The following is an 11,381-nucleotide window of genomic DNA, read 5'->3' as shown; positions in this document are numbered from 1 at the left end:
GTGCGTAGATAAGTAGGGCAGTCCTACATTAATAATGGCCTGTCACAATGTATTTTTTCAAGGAAAAGCGAGCGATTAGACCCAACTTAAACTGTGTCCCTCTCCCATACTATATACTACAACAATTTTCACTATGTCACATTTTGAAACACTGCTGCCAATTTCAATTTTGGAAATTTAACAAACAGAAAGCAAGTTTTTCCAAACGTTTAATATGTATTTAATACTCATGGGGCTGTCTCACCATTATCCAGCTGTGAGTAGCTCCGCCGTCAACTCAATAGAGTTCTGCAGGGATGATGTACCTTTGTAGGCCAACCTGGAAGTTAGCATCACCTTGGTTCCCTTGACAAAAAGCCAGTGGGATTTTTCCATTGGCTTTTGGATTATTGCAGAAAATAAACTCTGTGACAAACAAAAGTTTATGATACTTGCACAATTTGTTCAGCAAGATAATCTTAAAAAATTACACCACTTTCATGATTTTTGAAGCCTAAATACAATCACCAGAAGTAAAATGCTAACTTGTAGTTAGATTTAGTGTGCTTACATCTTCTACAAAAGCCTTTCCTCTTACACAGTTAATAATAGTTTGCAAAAGCACAAGTATAAACACAACGAGGCCGTAAAGGCGGACTGGTGAGTAGATTGGTTTTCGTGTTTGTCGTGTTGACGTTTAATGTCCCCACCAACCTCTGTAGTCTCACTGAGCCACTTGTTAGCAACCAGCCTTTTCTAAGAGATGTGAAAAAGCTTTAAAAAAAAAAGAAATGACTGGGGCATTTACTGATGTATTTTATGTTGTAGAATAAAATATGAAAATGTCTTGAGCTTATTTCAGGCAGATAACCAAAAACCCTAACCAAAAAGATTCCTGCAGCACTCTATGATCAAGTGAATTTAGCATTCATACTGACATCTCTGAGTATATTTTTTCTATCATTTTATCAGTGAGAATGCACTACACTCAATACTCAAATCCCAGTTAGAAATAATAATATGTATCATGGAATTGGGACACAGCTTTGCTCTCAGCATGTGACCAGCTATGCTGCTCATGGAAAAATGCAAAGAAAAGTTGTCTTTTTATTTTCCATGGTAGAACCTCATGTATTTATGAATGAGCACACCCTCTGGACCACCACATTTTTTTTACATGTGCACAGACAAACTGCAGTCAAAATATCATCACAGAAATGTAAATATGGTTTTAAATGTATATATACTCTTTTAAAAAGTTTATATTACTTAATCCTGTATGACTGTTTATCCACTGACTCAAATCTGTAATCATTACATATGGGTTAAATAATGTGTGGGCTCTGACCTCTTTTACCCTACCCACAAACTTCCTCATCTTAGTCTGTCCAAGTCTCTGTTAGGCAGCTTTAGCTTCGGGCTGTGCAATCCTAATTCAATTACTCACAGCCTTAATCACTGATCCTGTTAAATGACCCTTATGTGGATTGTAAGTTGGATAGCTATGCAGCCGAGCCATGTTGCAGGACTCTTCAGGCCAGCAGAACCGTAACCCCCTCACCCAGGAGCTGGCGTGAACTTAAGTTTGACACCCCCGGACCAGACTGTCTCATTCCGCACCTAGTTCATAATAACATGCTCCTGTCAAAACTGGGCTGAACCAGTGTGAATAGACAGTGACGCATCCTGGTCAACTGCCATATTCACTGTTAACACCTACCAGTACAACTGACCAGTATTACACACTGAAATAGTGCGGTGAGTTGTGTGAAGAGGCAGTTGCCCAGAGGGTAGATTTTTTTCTGAGTGGGATTTAGAACACAAGAAATGGGTGCGTGATAAGAATTAAATGTGACTGAAACAGTAAATCTTAAGCATGATGAGCATTACAGGGAAGTACCTAAAGAAGGATAAACACAAAGGTGATATTAGACAAGATTTGTGCAATAGAAAGTTGCAGTGTCACTGAAGCAAGACCCTCAAAAACAGATTAAATGCCTGCGACCTGCTGAGCAGAATAAAGGAAAGGATGAACATTGACATTTAGCCCTGTAAAGTGGAGAGTCGAAAGGAAGCCGAGGCTTACTGCTAAGATGATAATCTAATGAAGTGCAATTGTTCTCTGTGTCACTACATCACAGCGTTGGCCTATACACTCCCGTGCTCTTTGTGCTTTTACACCCAGAGCCGTGGGCTCACCTCTCAGGCTGAGGGGGCGCCTGCAGACCCTTGGGACTCCAGCGGCTAATGGAGGTGGAGGTGTGAGAAAGGGAGTGGTCAGGCTCACTGAGCCCCCCTGTGGCCAGGCTCATTTCATGCTCTTTGGCCCCCTTTACCCTGGCCTCCGAGTTAAATGTCAATCAGGAGCACTGGAGGGACTGGCACAGCGGAGTGGAGGGTCCCACCATGAAGACAGGTCGACCCCGCCGTTTGAAAGCACCACTAGAAATAGAGAGAGGAGGGAGAGAGCAATAGAGAGGAGGGAGAGTTTAGGGAGTGAGACCTTCACTGTCATGGTGAAAGGATGGAGCGATCTTGAAAGGCAAGCAGCTGTGCTTTCCAAAAGCCGGGGCCGCCGCCCTGTAGCGCTCCAAAGAGCAGCGCAACAATGCCTGTCTCAGCACATAAATAATTCCTACGTGTTGGAGTGTGTATGCATCCATGAGTGTGCACACACATTTACAATACACGTGTGCCCTTTCTTACGTAAAGCCTACTGCATATATACCATCTGCGCCGTGGGAAAACTTTTGGTTGGTTTAAATGTGTTTGAATTGTGTTTGTACACTTTTCATTTTTGTGTATATTGGAGCTCTGTTTGTTTCTGCGTGGTTCCTGTCAACGACCCTCATCTAATTCTCCTGACCTTGTCAACATGTGTCTCCATGTGTTTGTCTGTGGCAGTGACAGAGTGATCTATTCTCATGCAGTATTGAGTAGGTTATGACCTAGACATCTTGTCCTCTTCGTCTAACACTCCCCTATCTTCAGTCTCCACTGACTTGTGTCTAACCCCCACACTGATACCTCTAGCTGTCCATTTTAATTCCACCATGAAAAGCTTACTTGAAAAATCACCCCATTGTATGTTAACAAAGAGGACCCCGATTGTGGTGGAGGTATTTTTTCCCTCCTTCTCAGTTAAATGTATTCAGTCGTTTAAGCCACGCTGATCCCCTCCCTCTTTCTCCAACTCTCAGATGTGAGACAGACAGAGGGGCCTGACCGCTGGCCAAGGTTAACAGAGCCTTAAACTGTGTTTGAGCTCTGCATCACACGCCCACCACCGCAGAGATCAAACGCTGTTCTTCTCCCAGCTCCCACTGACAACTCTCAGCTAACTAAACTGTCTCGCTTCTCTCTTTGCCCTGTCTGCCGTGAACTGTATCCAGCCCACAGCAGACCTGATCAGTCTCTAAGCCCAATGTGAAACTTCCCAGTGTGAACCAGTATGTACCTTCCCACATTCATTATACATTTCGATCCTGAATATTTGAGCATGGTGATTGATTGATGTCTGATTGTTGTTTTGATGATCTGTTTCAGTTTAAGAGAGTAGTACTGCAGCCGCAGTATGACATTGTTATAAAGTAAATGACAACTTTTTATTCATATAAAGATGTGGTTCATGTGTTTGTATTGACTTTTCTTGTTGGCATTGTCATTGTCTAATCTAAATTCCTGCTATCAGCTCAACTTTATCATTTCTCATCAAAAAAACAGCAGTTTCATCATTGCAAAGCCAGACTCTGTTACATTAGGCTAATCCTTCTCAAATTACATTTCATCAGCACTCCCTCTACCTGCCCATACATTGATATGTATAAACCACCACAGGGTGCATAAAGCTGAGCTTCAGGACACAGAGATGATCAGTAGTTCATGAGCACCACTGTGTGGCACAGAGTAGAATGGCAGTGTTTGGTTTGTATTGTGGTGTGTAGCCAACAGATAGCAGCAAAGAGCTGCACTGCATGACCATGATACATGTTTGATGTGAATGACAGAATCCAAATTAACATGATAGATGTCAATCATTTGTCAGACTGAATGCTGGTATAAAATGTCTCCTTATGAACTGTGTATATTTTCCATCCCACTCCATTATAAGAACTAACAAGCCTTTGCCTTTAATGACAGAGAGGTTCACACTGCCTTGTGAAGCCAATATTTTGAAGCCAAACCGTGTAAATGACCTTTGAGTTAGACAACTGCAAGGCTGATTCAAATTACAGTTGAATGTAGCCTGTCAAGGAAAGCCAAGACAGGCACAACCGACCTCGTCTGATTGTGCTGTGAGGCCTGTCCTGTCCTGACAAGTCTGCCACTGCTTAAGTTCATTGTCTTCCTTCTGTGACTTTATCATAGCCTCAGGGAAGGTATTCCACTCCTTCCACTCCTTCTCCTTCACCACACACACCCACACACTCTAACTGGAGCACACACACACACACACACAGCAAGCACTTTGCATTTGTTATATGGGTGTGGTTTCTGCTGTGCAAGCAAGAGCACAAGGGAGCAGGCATAATGACAGCCAGTGTAAATATGAACCCTTGACTCTGAAGGCCTCCGTTTGATAACTGATTAAATAGAGTTGATGATGAGGTAGGCATGCACATGCACAAGGCATGAAAGAAGCTTCCGACAACATATAACGAACTCCTTATCTCAGTATTTTAATACATGCTTCTCCTTTCATGAGTGCAATGCAAGCGAACAAGCTGACCCAGATCACTCAGGGAATATAGATCATTCTGTCAGTCAGATCAATTATTCATAAAAAGATGACAGGGCATGCTTGCTTTGTCTTGATATGCCAGAGACATAATCTAGATGGTTGCTCCTTAATGGCTGGGATAATGTGCAGTACTAAGTAGGCAAAAGCCATAGTCAGCATTTTACTGAAATCAGGGTTAAATCAGAAGTCATCCTTCTCCCTCTCTTCTGCCTCATTCCTTAAATTTTTCTGTCAGAAGAATGAGGAGTAGTGGGGGAATGGTAGATAGGAGGAAACAGAAAACACAGCTGGCTTCTTATGCATCCAGTGAAGGTTTCAGTATTTCCAACAGGGGGCTCTGTGCTTCCATTTGTTGCATATGGCTTGAAATACTTTGTAATGAGTTGTCAAAGTCAAACTAAACTTCAAAATTAACCTACATATTCCCAGATAATATATATTTTTCATCAAAAGGATTTTATTTTCAGCTTTTTCAATCACAATTAAGTCACTCACATTTAAGTTCATGAAATTTGCTGCTTTGTTTGTGTCATTGAGCAAGAGATGAGATGTGATCCAAGATCTGGTTGGCTTTCACTTTCGTGGGGGACACCCTGCACATACTAGAAATGAAGATGCACAAAGTGATGAGCTAATGTTTAAAGCAAATGGCTCAAAAGTGTCATGCTGTCTTACCAGTGTAAGCAGTGCATGAGGAAATACCTTGACCTTGGAATGTGGATGCACAAAAGTAGACTAGCCTTGATGCTAATCTGTAGAGGGCACGGGAAAGTTGTGAAGGGCTTGGACCTGGCTCAAGAACAACTGTATTGACTAAAACAATATTGTTAGAAAGAAGATGTAGTAGAGCGATTACACTGCCAGGAAGAAACTACACAGTGTGCCAAGGTATTTTCTGAGGATGGATAGTTTAACTTGGTGTGCGTAGACAGAAAGAAAACCTTTCAGTTGGAAAAATGTTGGACTATAGAGAAATGACTGAAGATAGAGAATGTTGACAGCCAAGAACCTCAACATGTGACTGTCTGATATCCTCCTACTGTAGACCTCTACATGTGAAGATGAACAAGAGTCTCATAAAAGAGGGTCCAACACTCAGCAGTATGTTCAAAGTCCTCATTTAAATCATTCTTAGTGTTCTTTTTCTCAAGAATGAAAATAAACATAAAAAATGACAACCTTATGACTTAAGGAAAATATCAATGACCACAATTTTAAAACCAGTCTCTAATAAGAGTAGCCTAATACACTATCGGGCAAACGAAGAAGAAGAGATACACATGATAAGGTCAGAAATGCGTGTGACATGAACTAGATTATATAACATCCCTTCAAGCTGCCCTACAGTGGTTTTTGTTTGTTTTTGTTTTTTTTTAAACTGTGTATATCTGTGTATACAATCTGTGCATACTTTTTTGACAGATTTGATTTTGCTTACTGGTGCCATCTTTGCATCAATGCATGTGTTTATATAAATAGCTATTACAGCAACTACTTCATTTACATCACAAAAACAATAAATAATGAAATATATAAATAAAAATAAATAAATAAAATACAATTAAACACAAAATTATATACAATAACTATATATATTAATAAAAATAGAAGAAAATAACGTAGTAATAAGTAGAATAGCACAATGATAGTAATATACTATAATAAATTAGTGCAACTCAGTATGATATTCCTAAAAACTGCCCATTAAGGTTTAGGGTTGTCTTTGGATGTTTAACAGAGTTAACTGCACACTGAATTTACTGTATAATCATATAAACAATAGTTTACACAAATATACACTTGGTAATAACAGGCTCTATGTGAATCTATGCCCCCCTCAAATGCACCGCAAACAGACAAACACTCGGGTTAGTTACAACTCTTTGAATTAAAATTGAAACACGCCCATCCCCTTGTTGACAGATTGGTATGACTCATTCCTCACACAAGGGGGCGCTGTTATACTGAATGAACGCTCCCTGCCCGAGTCTAGGTTCAAGACACTAACGTGTGTGTGTGGCGTGCGACTGTGTGTGTATCCAGTGAAAATTACCCGGAGACGGACTGAGACAGTTTTTGACCGTACCAATGTGTGTGGCCTATAAATATATCACGTTTACCCCAGCGGAATCATCTCATGGACACAACAGTATATCGAAAATGAGGGAATAATCGGAGGAGACATACGGCGAGGCTCGTCTGTGGCTAACGTTTTGTTGAACTGCGAGTGGGATCACAGCTGCTGGCTACGAAAATGTCGGGAAAAATAGAGAGCAAGCAAGGTAAGTCCTGCCCGGCTAGACTCAACCACACTGCCTCAGCTCTGGATACTGTATAACGGTATTCCTCACACGGGGCATGGACGGTTCAAATTTGGGGTCCGTGGACTGATACATACGCTAAATGGGGTTCCAGAAAACGAACGTGTTCGGTGTAAATGGTGGTTTAATTGGGCCTTATGGATTGTTCTTTTCTCGGCTATCCAGTTAAAATAAAGCGTCGCCGTATCAGCTAGCTGGTATTAGCTGGAGCAAATGGCTTTTCTGTGCCATTTCAACCTCATGCTGACTAGAAATAGCTGCTTAACTGACCAATAAAGGAATAACGTTGTTACTTCTCCAGTAATTTGGAGAGATAGATGTCGTTGGCTAGCTAGCCTACAATATACCATTTAAATGTGCTACCATTATATAGCTTACATGGCACTTCACCTCACCGGTATTTCACCGTTCACTCCCAGCGTAAATATACTGTGATTTGATTGTTTCAAACCACAAACAACAAATGTTCAAGAAAAAATACCAGCTTTTCACTCGGAAAGAAAAAAAATTAAACAAATAAACAAATGAACATATGGTGCTTGGGATTATTTTCCTGTTTTTTATTTGGCCGTTAGAAGATGGGTTTGTAACGGTGGCTAGCAGCAGCTAAAGGTTAGCTTTTCATAGCTAGCGCTAGCTGCGTTGTTACCTAGCAGTACACTGGAGTTGTAATGCGTTCACGCCCAGGACTGTGGTGTGTATTTGTGTTGTGTTGCTTTCAACGTTGTGCACGTGGCATTTTTCGTTACGTCTACCGGCGCCGTTCATTTTGCATGCAGCTGTAATAAAAGAGAAATAAAGCACCGCAGGGAGAGCGCACTGAGTGTGAGGGGAAACAGGGTGGTCTCCGGTATGCCTTTGGAAGGAAACTTTATACCCGCCAGCTACACTTGCATCCCATTCCACCAGCTGTCTCCCACATACAGTCCTGTCCGGTGATGTCTGCAGTAAACGGACACACACACACACACACACACACACACACACACACACACAAGGACACACAGCTCCCAGTAACAGGCGGGGAGGGAGTGTCATCCACCACTAGCTCAGTCATTCTTCATAGGCGTAAAAGTTTCCGATTCCTTTCGTGTCTTGCAGACAGATGACTACATATGGTCACAGCTAAATGAAATCTCAGAGACTGTGTAGTTTTTTTTTTTTTTTTTGTAGATCCTGGTTCAATGATAAGTTAAATACAGTGTATTTGGACAACAGTCACTATGGACCCAATCCATCAGTTTTTCTCCTGCATCCACTCTCTCATGTGGACCTGCTTCCCCATGGCTCCTAGTTGTGTTTACTGGGTCACTTGTTGGCCTGTTGTCTCTGCTCTCGTCCACATGTACCCATTGATCCCAGATATGTCCCCAGAGGACACTCTATGTTGGCTGTCAGTGAAATGGAAAGAGGGGGCAACACTGGGGACTCATTGTAGCCCTGAAAAACCGTGCAGCAGGCATAACTTCAGTGTCAGCCTGTTAAGCCTTTTCCTTAGAGAGAGAGAGAGTGTGTGTGTAAGGATTGGTGGAAATAGATGGTTTAAGAGGAGCCTGTTGTCGAAGTGGGTTTAGGCTGTCGAGACTCCACAGAAAGGGGACCAGTTTTAGACTTTGGCAGAAGGAGATTAATTCACTGGTGCCTCAAGGAGCAAATTAAAACAAAAGGTTTGGAAAAAGTGAAATTAAGTTCATGTCTGTATGTAGGAATTCCTGCACATGGATATAGTTGAGGGTTAAAGTTTAAATAGTGATATGATGCTGCCAGGATGTACCATTCAAATGGATACAAAAGCACACAGACGAAGTAGGTCTATTAGCGCACACATAAACACCAAGCTTCAGCAGGAGAATTATTGATAGTGTGTCTTCCAGAGTCACTAGCTGCATCAACATACTCCCTAATCACCATGGATACTGTGTCCTGCTGTCGCTGACTTGTCCTCTCTTAGGGGGTAAACATTGACGCAGTGTTACCTGTTTCGAGTTGCCTCTGCACCCCAATGTGTAGAGCTTAGTTAGGATGTCACCTCCCAGGGGAATCAAGTGGGTGGTTCTTGTGTCTGTTTCAACACTGAACCCCATTCTGTGTATACGCACCCACATGACTTCATCACTCAGGCAGCTCAAACTGAAATCCATAAACAGATTCAGTGTCTGTGCTGGTGTTGCCCAAAAAGCTAACAGCAGCAACAGCCAAACTTGCATCTCATTGCTTTCCTCAAAGAAAATGAACAGGGTGGAGAAGACTAAAATATGGGAGTGTGTGTTTTTATTTGTCACTTCAGTTCACACTTAGTGTACTGTGATGTACTGTGTGTGTCAGAGTAATTAGACTGCAAAATGAAAAGGATATGCAGAACCTGAACATGTTTTAAGCAGCCGTGCCTTAACATGTATTATATGTGTTAAATAATTATCTATTTAGGTCCATGTCAGCACATATTAACAGCAGATGATTGGAGGTCTTGTTCGCTGCATATCATATGTGTAAAACCAATTTGACTGTACTTATGTTGTAGGCTATAAAAAATAAAGATGACCTAATTAGACAATCTGGAATGATTCAAGTGTTGCACATACAGTTGGCAATGTAACGCCACACCCTTTAAAAAACAGGCTTAATCATTGGTGACATGGTCAGATCTTTATTTGGAAAAGTAGACACAGAAGTAAAGCAAATACCTTTACCTTTACCTTACTTTGCAGAATAAATCCTGCACCCACTTTGCAGGAAGACATTTCTGTAGATGAAGTAGTGAGTCAAAGGTATCATTCTACGTATAACATCTTTATTTACACAAATAATTGTGAAATCGAGTATCTTGACTCCTACTGTAACATAGCTGTTCCTCGTTACCAGATTATGTGTGCTGTGTTCATTTTACAGACTGGGAAATTTGTTTCATTCTGAGGATAAGTAGAAGTTTTAAATCTTAGGTTTCTGATGCCCTTTTCCACTTGGTGTTGAAAAAGCACTGTACTGTCATGGCATATTTATGAAAGCATGTGTTAGTGCTGATGCATGGATTTTGGGCTCTCATTTGTAACCTTGTAGGATGAAATAAGTTAAATAAGTGTTTGGGTGCTGTTTTTGTATCTCTCTCTCATCAACTTTACAGTAAGAAACACATAAACACACAATTCCATCAGTAAAAGAGAGAAGCCTTAATTAAGGTTTTATATTTGTATTATCGCAGTTGCAAAATTCGAATGTCCTTGTTTGCCAGACCAGGATTGTGACACAACAGTTTTGGCATGTCAGTGTTGGTAACAAAGTTGTGGGAGTAGCACAGTGTTATATAATTAGCCTGTAGACTGTTCTCTTAGTAGACAGTCAATGGTAGTAGCCAGCTACAGCAGAACTGATCCATCGGTTCCTTATTTTAGATTCCCTTCACCCCCTGCACAGTGACGGAGTGCGTATCTGTGTATCAAGCATTCCTAGAGTTAACAAGTGTAAGTCAATTTCATGGCTTTGTGTTTGCTAAGTGGTTACTGCATCGCCTTAGACTGAAATATCTTCTTGTCTGATGTACAGAAATAGCTAGCCCCACATGCCTTAGTCATCAGAAGTCTGAGCAATAGCTAAAGTAGTCATGATTACAAAAGGGTTCCCCGGACGATTAGGTCTGTGCACATTGCTGATGAGTGATCCCACTGTTGCACAGGGCGAGCTATGGTCTAGGTTTGACATGCTGCAATTTTGAGGTTTGATGGCAGCAAGCATTTCACCCTCCCTCTCCCACAGAATGAGAGGCTTGCTGTTCCCATATAGGTTTAGTTGTGTTGTAATTAGTTTTTTTGTGTGTGCTGTGTATGGGAAAGCAAAAAGAGGCAGGGAATAGCTTAGGGAGGAAAAGAAAGAGGGTGGAGAAAGGTAGCAAGCTGATGGGAATCGAGTCTCCACACAGAGGGAAAATCAGGGAGAGAAATGGAGGGATTACATGTTGGGTAATTGCTGGACCGAGGCTATCGATGAGAAATGGATGGCTGTCTATGACGGCAATCAGGTCTTGGTAACATGAAGATTTTCAAGGCTGTTCCACCATTAACATCCTCACCAGAGAATGTTTTCAGAGATCTCACGCGTAATTCAATCCAACTTCCATTTACAGGTCGTATTCGTCTCTCCGCTTCCATCTGTGCTCTTGAGACCTTTTTTTCTCAGAGGGGTTTGTCTTATAAGATGATGCTTCACTTGATTTCACTGCTGTGTGTTGGCTCACATGCCACAGAGCAGGTCATTTATTCTCGCAGGTGGCCTGCTCAGTTACTTGTGACTGTTCAGTGCATCCCCACTCCAGATAACTGTGGGTTGGACCGTCTCCAGGACCACTG

At 41.6% G+C, this 11,381-nt stretch overlaps 1 protein-coding gene across 6 annotated transcripts in view; it reads left to right on the top strand.

The window, feature by feature from the left end:
• The first annotated feature begins 6,769 nt into the window (after positions 1 to 6,769).
• Positions 6,770 to 11,381, top strand: part of rapgef1 (Rap guanine nucleotide exchange factor 1) — a 41,778-nt gene continuing 37,166 nt past the window's right edge. For all 6 annotated transcript variants that reach the window (XM_022766419.1, XM_022766424.1, XM_022766420.1 and 3 more), the window contains exon 1: positions 6,770 to 7,002. In XM_022766419.1, the coding sequence (XP_022622140.1) occupies positions 6,975 to 7,002 (28 nt within the window). In that variant the 5' untranslated portion in view covers positions 6,770 to 6,974. The remainder of the gene's footprint in view (positions 7,003 to 11,381) is intronic.

Source organism: Seriola dumerili, unplaced genomic scaffold, assembly GCF_002260705.1.
Source record: "Seriola dumerili isolate Sdu_G_001 unplaced genomic scaffold, Sdu_1.0 BDQW01000853.1, whole genome shotgun sequence".
In the NCBI taxonomy this organism is placed as follows: domain Eukaryota; kingdom Metazoa; phylum Chordata; class Actinopteri; order Carangiformes; family Carangidae; genus Seriola; species Seriola dumerili.
The sequence above is the reverse complement of the archived record's forward strand: the minus strand, read 5'-3'. Positions and strand labels throughout refer to the sequence as shown.